Below are 20744 nucleotides of genomic sequence, written 5' to 3' on the forward strand. Positions count from 1 at the left end.
ACAATAACATCCAACTAAGCTCTGCCATTTGCTGTGTCAACATAATAAAACGTGTCCTGGATTGTCCTCATCGATCGAACACGGACATCGAACTGCAGCCAGTTTCCCTCAGCACTGCTCTCGTCCGCTGTCTCAGTCTTAAGGACACACACAGTGAGATGAACCGACTTTGAACCCGTTTATTCTCATGACGAATGTTTACACTAGATCTAATATTTTTACAACCTTTTCTTGACATTGTGATGCCATGACAACAGAAACAGACCTTCAGAACATTTTTCCCCATTGCTTAGCTTGAGGATATGAGGTTGGGTGGAGACACTCGCTGCATATGCAAGTCAGTTTTTTTTTTTCGTCTGTCAGTGAAAGCTGCAGCTCTCAGATGTGTTTTCTGGAATGAGCTACAGAGTCGTGTGCATCCAAGAAACAAAACAATGCATCACTTCCAATGACCATCTTGATTTTGTGATTTAATCTGTTTATATAAAATGGGAGGGGTGATGTATTCACTGATTTGCCTGACTGCTTGCCAAAAGAGATTTATTGAAGGTTTGTTTGTTTTTCAGCCAAAACCCGACTTTGGTTTGTTATTGCAATTTGTACAAGTTAGGACAGAATGGTAAAACATAGTATATTTATTACATACTTATTATTATTTTATACAATTGACTCCTTAAAACAATTTCCCCTCTGGGCTGAATAAAGCATTTCTATTCTGAAGCCCAAGAAAATGACTTGGCACTGCACAAATATATTTGGAAAACAATCTGATGCCCATGAATAATGAGCGGTTTCTCAAACTTATTGGCCAAAATGGGATTTTTAAATAAATGGCTCCAGTTCATTAGAGCTGCTGCCATTGACATCGCAACTCCCACTTTATTTAAAAAGCTGCATAATCAGCAAGATTATGATATGATATTTAAATCACTGTACATTGTGTGAGTTAATGGTTGTTTGTCTCTATGGGTGAATTCCAATTCCCTGCTTAACCCTCAATCTTAACCCTCAATCTCAAAAATTCGCGCTCCCGCTAGTGCAAGTGCTGTCCCGATTCTCAGAAAAATTAAGTTGAGGTGCAAGTTTAAGGGCTGTATCGCCCTCAATATTGAGATTTTCCGACACCACCCTTGGGAGCAAGGGCTACCCAGAATGCATTGCGTGTTTTCACATAAGAAAGATGGCGTCGAAAGCAGCGAAGCGAGTGCGATACAAATTAAGTATTTTCTTTGTTAATAGAGATATAAAAATTATGAAAACCATTGCATTATCTTAGTTTAGGCCCATATTATAGATTACTGACGTCATTGTTGCGTAACATTTATTTTTATTTTACGATCTTTTGTCAATAGCTGGCTGGTGCGGACACGCGATCGTTCGCTATTGTTTACCCTTCAATAAGCCGTGGTGTGTGGTAACTGTCAGCTGAATATGTCCGTGGTTGTGGTATTTGTATGAGTATCATCTTATAACTAACTGACAACCTAATAACTTGACTGAAATAAAATAATAAATAAATAATCGTGACCTAAATGTGTTCTTCTTCTTCTTTTTTGGAGTTGACAGACTGGACGCAGCTTTCACGTTATTCTGTCCCCCACAGTCTGAAGACGTATCTGCATTTAAGGGGTGTCCCATTTCTAAGTGACAAATTAACCCTCAACACTTGGTTTTGAGGGCCAGTTAAGATAAGGGTTGAGCTTGAGGGTTAAGATTGAGGGTTAAGATAGGAATTGGAATTGGCCCCCAAATATGTGTCCCTTTGATGAACTGGCGATCTGTCCAGGGTGAACCCCACCTACCGCCCTAGGTCAGCTGAGATTGGCACAGCTTTCCCCCGCGGCCCTCATATGGAGAATAAAGCGTTAGAAGATGAATGGATGGATATGTAAATGTATACCACATGATGGGGGTATACAGTTAAAGACGGCCGGTCACCAAAGTCACAATTCATCAGGTAAATGAATGCAAGTCATTTCACTTTAGCCCATAATATGGCATTTATATAAAAGCTACTGTATTCATGGTGGCACTAAAGGAAAATTCAGGGGGTCGTAAAAGCCATCAGGACTGATTATTTGGGACCATGAGTGTCAGTGAATAAAGTTAGGCCAATTCATTCAGCCGATGTTATGGTTTTTGGACAAATCTCCAGCTGGAAGGCCCAATGAGGAAACAATGGGCATAATCACAGTGATTAAAATGCATCCTCTGGCCAGTTAAATAAAAACAATCTTTCAATAATTGTGTGATATTTTTATGTCCAGATTCAAAGTGGTTCAAACTGCACGAGAGCCTCTAAAATAGTCATTCCCAGATACTGGATCAGAACTTTAGACAAACAAAAATGTATGTCGTCTTCCGTTGTCTGCTCTAATGTCAGCTGGGAAATAAGAATATAGTATTGAGCAGCCACAAGGTTACAAAAAGAACACACTCTGTTCTGTGGGAAATTAAGTTTCGACTTCCCATATAATTCATAACATCAGAAAACATTTTCCTGAGGAGTTCATCGTCTCAGTTCATGATTCATGTTTTCAATTGGACATGATGACCAGGGTGATTGATGTCCAATGGGAGTGTGGCTGCAGGTGACGGCTGTGATATCTATTGGAAATGACTGGTTTACCTATTGATTATAATAGTGAGATATGTTAAATTATGTCCATCATTTTATGAAATCATCTTTCTCTTTTATCATGTCATTTCTGTACTGCTTCAAATGATTTCTAGGCTAAAAACCAAACTCCGTGTCTTAAATGTGGAGTATTTTTTTTGGGATGAAACTAGTAAATCTCGCAGCTCTTGGAATATCTTCCCAGAATACCAGGTGGCATCAATTTCAGCTCAAATCCTCAGTGACTATCTTTCTAGAATTTAAAGCCTGAAACACTCACAGACTTTTAACATATGTTTCAAACGTAGTTGATATTAGATGCTCCTTTCCAGCCAAAATATGTGGATATCTACATAAAAATGGCAACATCAGACTCAAGTGAAAAGGCATTAATATGATGCTACAACAGCCTCCACTTACCTGTGAAGGCCATTCTTCAGCCTCGTGACAAATTAGCAGCTTTATAGGGAAATTAATTAACTATATAAATAACTAAAGTGAAGGTCGTAGAAGCTTCAAGAGAGAGAAACACTTTCGTGGGCAAAAATGGTGCAGTTTGGATACAGAGGGAAAAAGTGACTGTCTTTATGTCTTAGGCTTACAGGCAAAATTCAGGAGAATAAAAGCCAGAATAATACTATATACAGTATAATGAGGAGAACAAACCTTTCCTGCAAACTCAGTTTTATAGTAATTATGGATAAGCCGATACTATATCAGTATAAAATGCTTCACTATGCACAGGCTGTAAACATGTCAATAAAGTGTGTTTTTGTCGTCTTCCTATGTGTTGTTGAGTCAAAGTTATGATTCATTTTATATCACATATTTTTAAACCATAATTGTGCAGAAGTGACAAAATAGACTGTTTATGTTTAATTTTTGAGCACTTTTTGCTCAGGTGTGTTTATATAGTTGGACAAAAAGAAAGAAAATCTTTTACATCAGATTGCCTATAGGTTGTGCTGAAAAAAGTATAGAAGACACTCTATATTGCACATTCATAAAGCCTCTGTATGGACATTTTAATATAGTACTACAAAAAGACACCTAAATGCTGTGTGTCTTAAGGATTAAAATAGTGTTGGTAAATGCTTCATATTTTAAAGGGACACTGCATAGTATTTATGGGTTTATATGACCCAAAATCCACCTTTTTATACATATTATGTGCTCCTGCATTGTCTAGTCACTGTATAATATTTTTTGTTTCATTTTCGTAGTGTTTCAAAAAGTCATGTAAAATAACATGGTCACGGGCCGCTGTTGCTTTGCCACGACGCCATGTTTCTACGGGAGCCTGTATAGACAAACCCAAGAGAACAAATCGAGCGCCGAGAGGAGGCTGAGAGCGAATCTTTTTTACGTGTTATGAATGGAGGACCATGTATTTTACAGCGGATAAAGGAACACCAGTACCTGACCGTACGCCCGCACCACAGAGAAAGACGACGAAGACGACATTTGACCGGCTGAGGATACCGTAGCGCTAAGGGAAGAGAGGGGGTGAGCAGAGGAGCAGTTCGTTGTTGTAAATTTCAGCCTCTCCTCTAGATGTCACTATAAACTACTTAATTCACCTTTAACAAAGTTTAAAATAACAGTCAAATTCAATCAAATGATAGCTGTATATATATAAAAAAAAAGGTATGTCATCATTTAGTTAATGCCCTGGTCTCAGTTCACATTTCAACATTGGTTTTTTTTTTTGGATTATTAAACACAACAATATGAATTTCATGATATTCATATTTAACTAAATTCACCTCATATAGAGGGAGGGGTCAACAATGGTTCTTCACTTCTCCAACCAGACTTTACCCCTCAGGCCCAAACATAGACAAACACACAGATAGAGAGAGAGATGACTCACTGAGCTCAGAGATGCTGCCCACTCTTGTTGCCAGTAAGCACTGTTCAGTGGAGCGCAGCTCAGACTGAGCCTCCCCGCTCTTCCCCGCTCGCTGCTGCTGCTGCTGCAGCTGGTGATGATCCCTGTGAAGAGTCAGACCCTCAGGTAGACTCAGCACACCTGTGAGGAAGAGACAGAAGAGTGAGACTGATGGTCTTCATTTACGTCAATTACAAAGTGATTTATACAGGAGAGCAAAAGAGACGGCAGCCCTTTCCAAGTCATGTCCTGATATTTCCCTTTATTAATCTGTCATATTACATATAACATACAGGGGGGACTGTTTGCAGAAGTAGAAAAGGTGATTAACCCTTAGCGCTCACACAGTGCCACAGGTGCACCCTTGGAAAATTGCCACAGTAATAATACACAACTGTTTATATGAACATCCTGGGGTTCCACACTGGTGGAATGACCTAGAACAGGAGCATCCCTGTCTATCTTCAAGAAGCTCTTGAAGACCCAAAATCTTCCCCTCTCAGCCTCTGTCAGACTACTGTTATTATCTCATGGATTTCTTTTATGAACAGTAGCTTATTCCTCTTTTGTCAGTCACTTTGGATAAAAGTGTCTGCTATATGTGTGTTTAAAGGTCACATCTTCAAGCTTTACAAGATGTGTTTTTATGTCTTCTTATGTGTTGTTGAGTCAAAGCTATGATTCATTTTATCACTTTTGAAAAAAAAAAAAATGGTGTTTTTCTTTTTGTTCATAAAAACAAGACAAGTGACCTTTGAACTGTGACACATTTCCATATTTTACAAATTCAATGAAACGGGTGAAGTGCGGACACAAATGCAGCACAATACAATGCAGGACAGTTGGTAACGGTCTTTATTTAAACCACAGCTGAGGAAATGGCAAACTTTGACAGAGTGGCAGAGATGCATAGTTTCTTTGAGGGGGAACAACAAGCAGATAGGTGGGTAGGTAAGTAGATGAGGAGAGTTGAACCTGACATAAAGCTCACCAGACAGTCCAGGGCACAGGCAGAGAGAAACCAGAGACGCTAAGGTGAGCTCCAGGGTTCAGGCAGAGGCAGGAAGGGTCAGCAATTGAAAGTGAGTGAGGAGCTGGAGTATAGGCAGGGCTGATTAGAGGAGATGAGGAGCAGCTGTGATCACAGGTGAGTAGTGTTGGCTTGATGAGGAGGTGTGTCTTCTCAGGTAGAGTGGGGCAGAGTCAGGTGAGTGGACTACTTTTTGCTCAGGTGTGTTTATAGTTGGTGATCAGATTACCAGATATCAGCCACTCTATATTGCACATCCTTATAGCCTCTGTATATATACGCTTTAACATAGTAATGGAAAAAAGCAGTTAAGAAGCTATCTGAATATTATTAATGCCTTTTAGCTGAGCATTACTGAAATATTGAAATGTAAGATATTAAATTAAATATCATGATTTACATTTGGATGAAGCTGATGAGGCAGTTTCCTATTCCTCTGCAAGTTTGAGCTGCATCCCTGTGTCTTTGCAGTGTGTAAAACTTAAACTGAACGCAGTGATTCTCTAGTGAAGTCCCTAATAAATATAGCTTTGGCTAATTTAATGCACATGCTGCCTGCCTACAGCAAAGGTGACATTGTCTAGTCGGGTGATTCATTTCAATTTTGCCTAATAAGACCAAAGGAAGTCAAAGTCTTGATGAAATTTAGAGCTTTAGGGTTAGGGTTTAATAAAATGAACTTTTATATTGATAGAAGATGAAATGTGTTTAACACAGTGAAATTGATCCAATGACTGGCTGGACCCTCAGGTACTGAATTGTGCCAGGACTGAGTTATGAAAGATTCAGTATCAGTGCAGCAAAGTCTTCTGCAGTATGACCTAAAATTTGATGCATTTACTTACTAACTGTTCACTATTGACCTGTAACTGTTAAATAGCATTTGCTGTTTTGTATGATTGTGTTTCTTTCTGTTTTGACTTGGTGTTGCTTGACGTTTTTGTTTTGCATGTCTCCTCAATATTAAATATCCACTGTAGCACTTTGAGTTAACCCCTCTGGTACCTCCTGCATTGGCATGCATACTTGTCATTAACGTAACTCCTAGACCGATGGTGATCTAGAAAATTCAAAAAGTAGGGAAGTAGGGAAACATCTAAAACATGCAGGGCAGTGGGTCCCCAGGGCCAGGACATGTACTCCAAAAACAGGCAGAAACTGTAATTGTGAAATTATTTGTGTCATTTTATGAGTTCCTATTTTGTTAAATAAAAAATAAAAAATCCAATTCGTTTTTTTGTCTTTTATTCCTTTAAACTGTTATTGCACAGTCAAAACACACAGAAATAGTGAATAGCTGCTCGATATTGAAGAAAGTGAAAGTTATCACTCACTAATTTTTTGGAAAACTCTACAGCCATAAAATCAAGAGTAAATCCCAACAGCCTGAATATCATGATGGTCATAAGAGGGTTGAGTTATCATGAAGAAATAAAAATAAGTATTACTCTCAAACACCTAATTTATTGCCTTATTGCTCACATTGCGCTCTCTTCGCTGAGCTCTTGTGCAACCTCCGGGAAATCCATTAAATAGTTTAAAGCAGCAGGAGGGCTACACCGACACTTTTCGTGCTCCCACTTTCTTCTCATACAATTATATAACAAAAATAAAATAAAATAGCCCGCTCAGCATGTGAACAAAGGAGTAATGACCAGACTCGTTTGATGTGCAAAGACTAACGCCCTACAGGTGTGATTTGGCAAAGTACTGCACAATAAAAATGTATTTTAAAGAACTGGGTTGATTTTTTAAAAGTGTCTTGCACTTTCTGCACCGTCCATATGTTTCATCCATTTATTGTTTGTTTGACATGATTTGACAAGATGGCCGTGGACACTGTCACAAAATGGAACACTGGGTACTTTTTAATAAACCCAGTGTGGAGTACAATATCAGTTCTCGTCTCATTCTACAAGAGTTATTATATGCTGTGGCTTCATTATTATTATTTCTCTCACTAGTTTGTGTCTTTCCTTCCTGTCCTCTCTCTTTCTCTCTGTGCTCATCTTGCAGGCTGCAGGATCCAGATCCTGTTTTGAGACTATTATTATCATTCATATGATATCATCACCATTATTATTATTATTATGCTATCATTAATATGTATCAGTATTTTTTCCCTGCTGCTGCTTGTATTACGCTATAGTACTATAAACATGTCATTACTGATACAGAACTGTCTTGTCTAAACTTATAACTTCATACATGTTGTATTTCTGCCCCTGCTATCTCTCTGTTCTGTCTCTACCTCCCTTCTCTCCTGTCCTCTCTCCCCTTCCTCTCCTCTGTCCCCCATGTTTCCTTTCACCCCAACCAAGCATCATTATTATAAAATTATTATACAAATGAATTTCATGGCCACAAATTAGAATTCCGTGCCCTCAAATTGGTATTTCATGCCCACTAATTAGTATTTTATGCGCATGCTTCACCTATTTAGTGGCCACAATTAGGTTTTTGTCATGTCTGGGGCTCTGTATTTTGCTACTTTGGTACATGTGCTGTGTAGGTTGAGCGCTGTAAGCTTGCTGTTTGATATAGTTTCTCCAGCCACAGAAAATATAACCTGAATGTTTTCCTCCATGTGCTTCATAGATCAATAATACCAGAACGATGCCAACTGGAAGACCCCAAGCAACTCTCACAATGTGCATGTGAGGCTGCAAGTAAATCTTTTTATTAATAATTATTATTATGATGATCATTACTATGATACATGATTCTATATGCACATAAAATGCAGTATAAAGAGTAACAAGTGAAAACAGAGTCTGTGCGGACTAGACCGTGAGACATTTTCCCCATGTTGGGTGAGTAGTACGAGTGTGGAAAATAACTCTTACTGTTGTTACACTTAAGTTTGCAACAGTCCAGCTCCTAAACATTGGTTCTGAGGAATAACCAACTGACAGTGAAGTGCTAGATGCTCTCAGCGAGGACAGAGGCAAGGTGACTCACTGGCTTTCTGTGTCCTAATGCAAGGCACTGTCTACCCTCAGGGAGGAAATGACTGAGCTCTTACATGGCAGCAAGCTAGTGACCATAGCTGCTCTCTCCCTGTCTCTCTGTTATGGAAAATGTAACATCAGCTCTTAAAAACAGTTTGTTGATATGCTCATACTCATAATGATATAATGAGCTGGTTCTTGTTTTCAGATATGCGATGGTGTGACATGATATTGGGCACCTGCCTTTCTTTGAGCGGACCAGTCCTGTTTGCCATATGGCAGCTATTCAGTGTCAGAGTGGAGAGAAAGGAGGAGGAGGAAGAAAGAGGAGGAGGAGAGGAGGCTCCAGGCGAGACAGTGTCACTGGAGAAGAAGTAATGAGTACAGGAGCTGCCATTAAGATGCCACTGAATGCACCTTAGTCATAGTCCGTGATGGGCAGCTGCACGGAACGGATCCACGACATGGTCGCGAGAATAATTATAATAAGCATTAAAAAGTACATTAATTCTCAGGTTATAGCCAAAACCATGTGATCTTTAGTCAAAAAACATTCTTTATCCACTAGTCCACGTATTTATGCTCAGTAAAAAAAAAAAAACAGCGTGTGACAGGTTTACAAAGATTGATGACCAAACATGAAAGCAAACTGTTTATTTGTGCTAAGCTATGCTAACTCCTGCCAGTACCCTCACATTAACCATAAAAACCTGAGGTGTAGAAATGCAAACTCTCAAAAATAGACATTGTTTACTGTTTAATTGTCGCTTGTTTCTTTCCTGAAAGAAAAAATAAAATTTGAGCATTGATAATATATATGTATCTTTTTTTTTTTTAAGTGAGAATACAGACTGACACTAATGCTGTCTATGAATAAGCAAACATTGCCATTTTTGTCATGTTTACTCATGCTCCCTCTGTGTCTGTCTGTCAGACTGTTGCTTAGATTCGCTCTTCCTCGTCTCGGGGTTGACTGGAGCAGTGGGGCAGGAATGCTGACCTCGATGTGGCTCCTACCCTGCACTTAAATCTATTTCAGAGGGACACAGAGAGTAATGCACTTCCCTAAACATGCCACGGCTCTGCAGGAACACCGTCGTTGCATTTCACTGGCAGATACGATGACGCTGAAGAAGGGATGGCTGGACGAAACTACTCAAGCAAGGCTTGGTGAATGAGATGTGATTGTAATGTAATATAACACGTATTCAAATTATTTTCACTGAATGCATGACTGTAAATTCACATCATGTGCCAGTTGAGCTGAAATGGCAGAAAAAAAAATGCAGATAATGTGGTTCTTTAATCAGAGATAGAGGCAGAATCTGCATGGTTGTCATTCGCTTCAGCAGTATTTCCCCAAACCTAACCAAGCAGTTATTTTGACAAAATATATCCAAAGTACCTCATCCAGGACAGCATTTTAAAAAGGTTTTCTGTCAGACTTCAGAGGAAAGTCAGTTTAGTAGGTTAGTGAGGTAAGATGAGTATAAATTCAGGGGTTTCATTGTCATGAAAGAGGCTCAAAACTACCCCAAAACGTTATCATATCCTATGTAAGTAAGCCCGCAGTCCTCACATTAATAAACACATAAATCTTAAATGAGATAAATTACATAACTTGTGGATTTGCACCATCAGCACTTTCATTCAGCAAGTTCTGTTGAGCCAGATCACTGAGAAAAGCTTGGCTGTTTCGAGAGTGAGTTCTAGGACCATATGGTGCTGCAGTGGCTAGCATTGTTGCCTCACAGCAAGAAGGTCACAGATTCCTGGTTTAACCGAGGGCTTCTGTGTGGAGTTTGCATGTAGGTTCTCTCTGGGTACATCTGCTTCCTCCCACAGCCCAAAAAAATGCAGTTTGGTGATTAGGTTATGGTCTGACGATCTGTCCAGGTTGTACCACACATTTCATCCTATGTCAGCTGGGATTGACTGCAGCTCCCCACAAACCTCAGGTGGAGGACAGAGCCTGTAGTAGACACTGCGTGAGTTAAGGTCTGTGTACATACAATATTCCACAAGAACAGAGATTTGTCCTCTCCCAGAGCCACAAGAATGACGTCATTATTTTCTTGCAGCCCTTGTTTGGGAGTTCTTGCAGCTTGTTCTTGACACATCATCTGGGCAGAGCTATTTCTTGTGTGGTGTCTGACAACTATTGTGTGATAAGCAGAGGTGGGAAAAGTACTAAAATATTGTACTCAAGTAAAAGTACCAATACTTTGATGAAATATTACTCAAGTAGAAGTAAAAGTAATCTTCTGAAAATGTACTCAAGTAGAAGTAAAAAGTAGCTCATTTGAAATGTACTTTATGTAAAAGTTACTTGGTTACTTTGCGTGGGGTAGTAGAAATATGACAAGGGGTCAGAAATCCAAAACTATTTTGGACAGGATATTACGTCACTTTTGCCGTGCGCCTTCCTCTATGTTCACGCGCCAGTGCTGGTGCTAATCACATCATCATTCGTCTGGTTCTGGTGTATATTTTCCCCCTGTTGGTCTTCATTGTGCTGAATTTCTCAGTAACGGATAGGATTTATAAAGTAACTATGTACAATACTTGAGTCAATACGTACTCAAGTAAAATACAAAATTCTGATTTTAAATTGTACTTAAAAAATACAAGATACAGAAAAAAGTATTCAATACAGTAACTTGAGTAAATGTATCTTGTTACTTTCCACCTCTGGTGATTAGCCAGACATTTGAAGATACCGTGGTTAATGCAGAAATGTTGTAATGTACTATGAGGACTTCCCAGGAGTTCTGCACTTGAGTTTTGGCATTTTGGCATTTTGAGTTGGCATGAATGCCAAAAAAATAACACATTTCTCTGTTTTCGTGATGTACAGGCCTTTAGTTCTCAGATGTGCTATGTAAATCAAACCTCAGGCTCACCTATGCTCCAGCAGGTGTTTTGATGAAAGTAATGCAAAAGTAAGATAATGTGTGACTTTAAATGTTCTTCTTCTCTGCCACACCATTATGGCTCTAGAGGGTTATTATTCATGTTGTTACTGTACACAGATCTCAGTCGTGCTCCCCCATGGCTCCAACTGTGTTCTGCCAGGCCAGATGGCTACCATATGTACTGTATACTGACGAGTGATCATAGAGGGAGACATGGTGAGGGGGAAAGTGGGAAACGTATATCATCAAGCCCTTCTATCTTTAAATGGCTGCTTTACGCATTCTGAATAATCTCCACAGTGTTGGTATTACTATTAAACTGTGTAGGCAGACAGTACGTCTCGGTTCTGTTTCAGGTATGGGACTGTGAAAGAGGTACAGTCTTGGTTTGGGTCCTCTGGTGACCACAGTAAGGTCTGCGGTAGCCACAAGTCTTTAATGGTTGCGTCCTGATCCAGCCACAGAGCTACAAAGGTAGAAGTGTGTGAGAAAATACATGTACACGCGCAAAATGTCCATTTAAATTAGGATACAAGCAGAGGAGGGAGGCACATGAAGACTGTACCACAAATACTTGAACACGCACAAGTCAGGAGCCACAAACAAGCCAGACTGCATACAACTCCAACCAAATGCCAGGACATGGATGCACACGCCCAAATTCTTAATTATTGGGAGTGTGACCAGACCTTCAGCTCTATTCACGAGAGAACCTTTATCCACTTTTTTATGAAAAATTCAGTGGCAAAATATGTGACTCAAAAAAACAGTCTTTAATTAAGTTAAAAGCAGTGAGTAAAAAGCGGTGAGGTTCACGGCTGCTGAGGTTGGTGCTTATTCACTATTCATTGGCAGCACGCACATTACTGCTGACGTCTGGTTACTGTGTGTTTGATATCTCATCAGCATTCCTTATTAGTTTTTACTTTTCATGATGACTCACCCTGACAGCACGGCCCTGGTAAGACTAGGGCAATATTGAAGCTCTCTATTCTCTCCAGACTTTCACTGTGCATCAAATACACTAACTGAAATTTTGCAAGACAACATTATTTAACAGTGTTGGGAACATCTTCTTTTGTGACTTCGGTTAACGCCTATTCTTCTTCTGTGGGTTGTGAATTCTGTTTGCAGTTACCAAACCAGTTCACAGGTAAATTACCGCCACCTACTGGACTGGAGTTTCGATCAATAGACAGGAAAAACACTTGAAAATCATGAGAAAACTCATCAAATTTTGATCTTGTGAAGGCTCCTGTCACAAGACCTCATCACATATAATATTAATATTAATAATTATTAATAATTTAAAAAACCATAACCCCTGACACATTCACTCTGACAAACTTTGCATAATGAATAATGTGTTCAGCTGAATTTAAATGGAATGTTTCCTATTGCTGGGCAACAACCATAACTCTTGATGTCGTTTCTGAAAAAAGCACCAACATCGACACTCAAAAAGCATCAACACTCCACCTCATGTGTTCTTGTACGTAAACGACGAGCGAACCACAGATGGAAACACGTCTATGCGTTTTTTTCACATCGATTCCTCCAGCGAGATCAAATCATTCTCTGTTGTTGTTTAGATATTAATGTTTTAAAATGAATGCAAAAATCCGTGTCACTGGACACTCAAACTGTCCAGTTAATCATGTTTCTGCCCTCCACATTGTTGCTACTTCACTTTATTTCTATACACAGAGCATTGACAGTCGATTCAGTGCAGTCTTTGTTTGGTTCACATTTACTGAAAGAGCGGTTTCCTTCAGGGTAAATACTTTATAAATACTTTATGAACAGGAATCAATTCGAAGTGTGTCATTAACTTTTAAAGCTATGCAACAATAAACTCTAAAAATGAGAAAAGAGGAAAGAAATATGACATACTGTTGTATTGTTTATTATTTGGTATTGTTGCCTGCAGGAACAGGAAGACGTTGGTATTCAGGTTATAATTCTCTTACATTTATTACTGATATTTACTAATTATAGGTCCTGCATTTAAGAATTTTGATGATCTGCATGTGTGTCTGTCTCACTGTCACAGTCAGCAAAGTCCGTAAAAAGTTCTATTCTTGGCTCCACAGTGCAGCACAGAGTCCTACACAAACTTGCAGCCTCAGAGGATTTATCTGTCCAGTGGATACAGGGCTGTTTTGGCAGGGTGATTGAACTGCTGTGGTGCTTCATCCATATGGTATTTTGACAAAGTATGTCACAGACATGTTCATTAGGACACCAGGGAACTCGGTTAATTTGGAGAAATAGTTTTTTGGAAATTGTGTTTTCCATTAACACGTTGAGGGATGCTAATTTCAATATTATTATACAGGGCAGTCACAAACACAGTAATACTGAACACATTTTTCGACATATATTTTTTTTTTCTTTCAGCAGGTTCACCATTTTAAATTGAAAATAATAAATAAAATAAAGTAATTTAATCTAGTGTGGGCAGAACTTTTGTGGCTTTAAGTAGAATTGGTTCACATTTTCATTTTCTATTGTTTAAATGTTTCATTTTGAAAACTTCAACGTGATCATTCTGCTTTATGTAACAAGAGCTGGTGCACAGCATACTGTAGGAATGCAATGCAGAGACAGGTCAGAGACCGCGGCCAGTTTGAATCATTCCAGACAGCTTGAACTAAAAATACAGATATGAATAAGTCCAGCAAAAAAAAAAATAACACACATGCTTTGCAAGTCCTCGAGACGACACATACACACAAGTAGTGACCAGTGACAACTACAATTATGCAGCCCTCTCCAATCAGAGGGAAAACAGCCTCCCTGCAGGCTGTGTGTTATTCAAAGGTACCAACTCCCTCGCAATTATTTCTCTGTTTTCCTCTCATTTCTTCTGTTTGGAGTGATACTGAATATTTGTGTGTAATATCCAGGCTTCCAGCAGAATGCTTTACAGACGATACTAGCAATCGACAGGGAAAAAATCTGAAGTCACCGAGGTGTAATCTCTGTGCTCACCCTGCTCTTCCTCCGTTTGAGCCTTTGAGAGCGTCTTCATATTTTCTCTCCGACTATTATCTCACATAATCTGATATGGGAAGGAAAGCAAAATGAAAAAGAGGGTCAGTGTCGTCTGTGACACTTTTAGGGAAAATCAATCGGTGCGAGTTACGACTCGGAAAAATATGAAAAGTTTTGGCAAACACGGGGAATCCTACTAAAAGCAGCGATGATCTGAAGTAATTGCTCATTTAGCACCGAGGGCAGTGGAGTAATTAAAAGCTATGACGAATGACATAAAACCAGATTTGCTGCAAGGGGAAATTTTAAAGGGCGATATCACAGTGAGCGGCTTGTAAACACGGGCTTTTAAGTGAAGATGCTCTCGGATATGGAAACTCAGAGCCATAAATATGATGAAGTGTCCAAAGTTAATAGGATTAAATCTTTATGGTCATACTGCCAGAGTGAATCTGTGTCTACATCTAAGAGAGACAGAGAGAGAGAGAGATATTTCCCAGCCGGAAGTGTGTGCTGTGTATCTGAACTCCGCCGCACAAAAATAAACCACACCACAACTGCCATGTTGAAAAAGCATACATTTTTACATAACTTTACGAAGGAATATTTCACCACTGTCATATATGTAACCCTGAAATTGCTGCTGCTACTATTTCTGCCCGTGCTCTTTACATTTACACTGTAAATCACCACATTTCACTTCAGCAAATGTCACCATGAAGATTTTTGCTCAGAGTTAAAGAAATAACGATTTAAACTTTGAGTCAAAAACATAACCTGGATGTTAAGTGAAATAATGAGAAAATGACACCAGGGTTTTTTAAAGCACAGCTGGTTCAGTGGAGCATGTTTAAGGTGAATCGGTAAAGTGTTTTTGTAATAACACTGTTACTGGACAACTTTGTATTACATTTATTCAAGTTATCCCATAAAAAGACCAATACCATGACGGAACAATCCTGATAACATATCGCCTGTGTCATAGAGCTCAATTTGATGAGGGGTGGATAAAAAACTGTTTTCCTATTTCCTGTCTTTCTCTTTGTAGAAATATCATCCATCCATGCATTATCTACCACTTTATCCTCAGCTGACATAGGCCGATAGCGGGATACACCCTGGACAGTTCGTGTAGAAACATCAAATAAATGAAAATGGCTTGTAATATTATTTCAAAAGCATTTTAATCATATTTTTTTTTACTGTGATGTGGTGTTACGTCCGCCCATTTCTGAATGAATGATGAATAAGACTGATTAAATATTCTCGTTTTTAATGCCTCCATTGTTCTCCGTAAAAGATTGATATGTTACACATACTTAGACACAGAAATGCGACTGTGCAGCGTCATATCCAGTATCAACACCTGACTGCTGGCCACAGAACACATCTCCATTTCCTCCTCGCTCCTCCCAGGAGTCCTGTGTCTGCAAACGGCCTGAAATGATCTGATAACTACAGCCATCCTGGCACAGAGGCCACAGACCCCTGCCGTATTGTGCGTCACTACCAAAACGTGTCAAGCTCTTGCTCCACTCTCTCTTCGTCTTTGTAAATGCTGGTGAGCTGTATTTACAGTGGGACTCTTACTGTGTTATTAGACACCTGCATGACAACCTCATGCACATTGTCAACATGTAGTATATGAATAAAACCAGTGTCACAGTGTGTGTAACATTTAACCTTTAGCCTTTATCCATTTTAACCATCATAAGCCTTTTAAACCCAACATAATTTGACATCAACTGCTCACACTTACATTTCACAGTGTGTCAGGGATCTAAGGTGTCCCATGAACACCATCCACCAGCTTCCACTTCAAAACACACGCTCCAACTGGTTTGTTAATTCCGGCTGCAATAGAAAAACTGTGGTACAACATGGCGACGTTTGTAAAGTAGAGGGTTAGGGTTAGATCAGGCCCAAAAAAATCAAGCTATACTTATAGGTAGTTTATGCATCTTCTGCCAATAAACCCCCCTAAATGATATGCACTCAACCATAGGACTTTAAGACACACTTTTCACCCATTATTGACATCAAAAAGTAGCTTTAGCAATTTCCTTTCTACTAATTCATGTCATTCATTCATTCATTATTCCTCTCCTACAATGGCAGACCACTGATTTTGGAGGGACAGACCTCCTCATTGTTCCCTAATTGTTTATCTCACCTTGTCTAATCTATCATTCTGACTTTGCTAAGTATCCGTGTGCAGCACGGACACTGAGGGCCGTACTTGACAGAGACTGATGAGGCTTGGGGCTTTGCTCTACTCTCCACTGATGCTTTTCCCCTTCCCTCAACCCCCCTCGCCCGAGGAACGACCCTCTCCGATCCTCCAATTTTCCTGTCACTTTGATAATGCAAGAGCATTCGTAAATGTGATCATTCAATTTTAAACAATGTTCTGAGCTCCGGGGACCTCAGATGTATTGCTTATTATGGAGAAAGTGGGAAGTCTGACAAAAAAAACTCAATGTCTTCATTGTTCAGTCCTTTGAGGGAACAATTGCCCTGTAATGGAGCAATTACTGTATCACTCATTTAGTCAAAAAAAGAATGTATCTTCAAATTGTAACCAATGGAACTAAAGAGACAGAACTTGCTGCTACCTCATGCATCATAAACAGAAATAAAATGAGCCAAACAAATCGACTGTGACAGACAAGTTTTCCAACAAGGTCACATTGCCCTCGCAGGATTGTTATTGCAGGTTAAAACTGTCACAGCCCACACCAACAGTACATCCTTTAACGAAACACACAAAGCCGGCCAAGGTAAACATTGAAGGGATCGTGTTTTGTCTGCCTTGTACTGACTGACTGCAGTCAGCTGCAGGTACTGTAGGCTGGCTCTGCCTCCAGCTCCCTCCACACATTTTCCCAGCATCTATCACACACACACTGCCTCTGCTGTGAGAAACACGGAGGGTGGAGGAGGCTGCTTGGCAGGGAGCAGCCACTTCAAATCCAAACACACAGGCACGGTGCGCGGAGCGTGCACGCCGCGCTCACACACACACACACACACACAAACACACACACACACACACACACACACACACACACACACACACACACACACACACACACACACACACACACACACACACACACACACACACACACACACACACACACACACACACACACACACACACACACACACACGTATCCCTCCACACAAACCAGATGAACACATCTGTGGTATGTGCACATGCAAATGTACACACCAAACACACACACACATTCTCACTCAGTTCCGGCTTCACTCTGCTGAGTTGCGAGATTCAAACAGTGCATGCCAGGAGTATAAATGCAAAAAGGGAGCCATTGTTGAAATGTACAGCATTCAACTCTCTGCTTGGTGCCTGAGGTGGGGTTCACTTGGAAGTTTAAGTCAGCAAAACATGGAGGGTGAAGTCTCTCAGAGACACAAACTGTTCTCAAATGAAACTTTGCTCTTTTTTTTATTCCTGTCTCTGTATAGTATTTATAGTTTGTTCTGTTTTAAAACCATCTCTTGATTAATGACTGAACAACTTGCACGCACATGGAAAATCTGGATAATATTACACATTTGTATACACTTCTTCCCTTGTGGGTATACCTGGGATTTTCTTTTAACCAAGGTGAAGTCCCTATTAAAGCTGATTAACACTGTTCCTATTGCCAGTGGTCGATCTGACCTTTGGCGTTTTATTTTATCACCCCTGTGTCACCCATGCATGAACTGTGATGTCTCAGGTGAACCAGAAACAAAACAACTCCATTACTCTTGGTGATAATGTTGTGGTCGCTGCTATTTTGCATCTCTTACTTCTGCTCATCTTTAAATCAAATGTTTAGAGGATCTGTTGATGAAATAAATGGCATTGTTCACTGTCCCAAGTTTTAAAAGGTAAGGATTGCAATGAATGCCTGCATGCATTCATTTCACCTGGAAGTAAATGCAGATTTAATGTTTTCCTAGTGGTCATCCATTCATCTTCTCCATCAAAATCCATCTTTGCTGCTACACCCCTCCTCCCATCATTTCCTGTTCTATCATGGGGATGCGCAGTCCATCATCATTATCTGGTCACTCATGTTCAACTCATTAGTGATAATTAACGGCGGCCAAAAGGCACCTAGAGCTGTGTGGAGCCCAAACCTCAACCTGTCCGTCCCTGACCAGCAGAGCTGACGCAGACACAAGTTGTTTTCCAGCTCGCTTGGCTGTTCGTCTTCATCAGTTCAGCTTAATGCATTTGGCCGAATAACCAAAGATGGAATCTGGCCAACACCAGAGAACAAACATTGAAGAAGTGAAGTCCATCTTCAGTACATTAGATTACTTCCTCATGGAGACAGACTGACACTAAGGAGAGGAGGTGATGTAACTGCTGTGTGACATTCTTTCAAGCTGACCACCAACATTCAGATCTGAAGAAGCCTCTGAATGAGAGATGAAACATCTCACTCACTGTCATTTATTCCTCTCAGTACTTCTGAGTACTTGTGAGTGAAGGATAAACACATGAAGTGCGTTGGTCCATGATCCTTATATGGGTTTAGGGCCAATTCCAATTCCTATCTTAACCCTCAAGCTCAACCCTTAATCTTAAATGGCCCTCAAAACCAAGTGTTGAGGGTTATTTTGTCACTTAGAAATGGGACACCCCTTAAATGCAGATACGTCTTCAGACTGTGGGGGGCAGAATAACGCAAATAAGCTGCGTCCAGTCTGTCAACTCCAAAAAAGAAGAAGAAGAACACATTTAGGTCACGATTATTTATTACGATCCGTTTTTCAGTCAAGTTATTAGGTTGTCAGTTAGTTATGAGATGATACTCATACAAATACCACAACCATGGACATATTCAGCTTACAGTTACCACACACCACGGCTTATTGAAAAGTAAACTATATCAAACGATCGCTTGTCCGCACCGGCCGGCTATTGACAAAAGATCGTAAAATAGAAATAAATGTTACGCAACAATGACGTCAGTAACCCATAATATGGGCCTAAACTAAGATAATACAATGGTTTTCATAATTTTTATATCGCTATTAACAAAAAAAATACTTAATTTGTAGCTGCTTTCGGCGCCATCTTTGTTATGTCAAAACACTCAATGCATTCTGGGTAGCCCTTGCTCCCAAGGGTGGTCTCGGAAAATCTCAATATTGAGGGCGATACAGCCCTTAAAGTTGGACCTCAAATTAATTTTTCTGAGAATCGGGACAGCACTTGCACTAGCGGGAGCGCACATTTTTGAGATTGAGGGTTAAGCAAGGAATTGGAATTCACCCTCAGTGTTAACTTGTTTTCCCTAATCTTCTGCTTGCCTCATTTCCCCACTTCAGACCAATCTGAGTACTAAATTCAAGATTAGCAGAGAGATGCCACTGGCATTACTGCACGACTGGTTGACTGCCATTGCATAAAAAGTATTTTTTAGAAACTAATTGTTAATTGCACTGAATGGCGTGAGAGTCCATGGATTTATAAGCCTCTGCCAGACTTTAAAGTCCTGTGTCTTGTTCGGCAGGGTGAGAGCAGAAATACCCACAGGCCTGTCAAAGTTTATTACCATTTTGTCAACAGATTTGTGGTTAAAAAGTCTCCACACTGGTATTAATAATGTTGTGACGTTTTACTCAGGCTGCCATGCATTCTCTATTTATGTCTTGCAGCTTCGCTTGCAGGAAATTAGCTCCGTTATTGATTTTCTCCGTTTGCGTTACTTAGTGCCTTTAAGCCATCGAGAGCAGTCTCCTCTGTTTTTCATAAAAGCTCGTATGCATTATGTAAAGTGTTGACTTTGCTTCCATGGGCGCTCGAGCCAAGGTCGTGATAGAGAGAGCGTGTGAGTGTTGAAGAACTAGTGCTTCTGTCTCCAAAACAGTCAGCTAGCTGCTCCATTCAGGTAAGGTTCAAAGTTAAATCTCACTTGTGGTTTTCACTTGTTTTCTTTTAATTTTCTACAACGACGCCCTCTTTGTGGACCAGGAGTGACCCTTATGTGTATACTGGTATTAGTGCATGTACACAGTGACATTAAAGCGTGCCAGGGCGATTAAGTGCCTCAGAGCATGTGAGCAGCCCCCTATACTAGACCATGGCTGTGTTTCTCTGCCTTGGCCTGCGTGCCTGCACACAAGGTCGCTAATCGTCCTTTGACTCCTTTCACGTAAGATGATTTCAGAGTGTGGTAGTTGTCCATATGAATCACTTCATGCCATGTCACATTACCTACCTTTATGTTATCCACGCAGGGTCGTACGTACAGTCCCCTCATTCCCGCAGCCATGTCAAAGTGAAGGGTGCATGACAGTGACACAGCCTTTAAAA

At 40.1% G+C, this 20744-nt stretch overlaps 1 protein-coding gene across 1 annotated transcript in view; it reads right to left on the reverse strand.

Moving 5' to 3' along the window:
- Positions 1 to 20744, reverse strand: part of btbd11b (BTB (POZ) domain containing 11b) — a gene marked incomplete at both ends in the record, with an annotated part of 67998 nt that overhangs the window by 23101 nt on the left and 24153 nt on the right. Inside the window, one exon of the mRNA XM_083893192.1 lies at positions 4491 to 4649. Coding sequence (XP_083749318.1) covers positions 4491 to 4649 — 159 coding nt within the window. The remainder of the gene's footprint in view (positions 1 to 4490; positions 4650 to 20744) is intronic.

Source organism: Microchirus variegatus (assembly GCF_963457635.1).
Source record: "Microchirus variegatus genome assembly, chromosome: 8".
Classification (NCBI taxonomy): Eukaryota; Metazoa; Chordata; class Actinopteri; order Pleuronectiformes; family Soleidae; genus Microchirus; species Microchirus variegatus.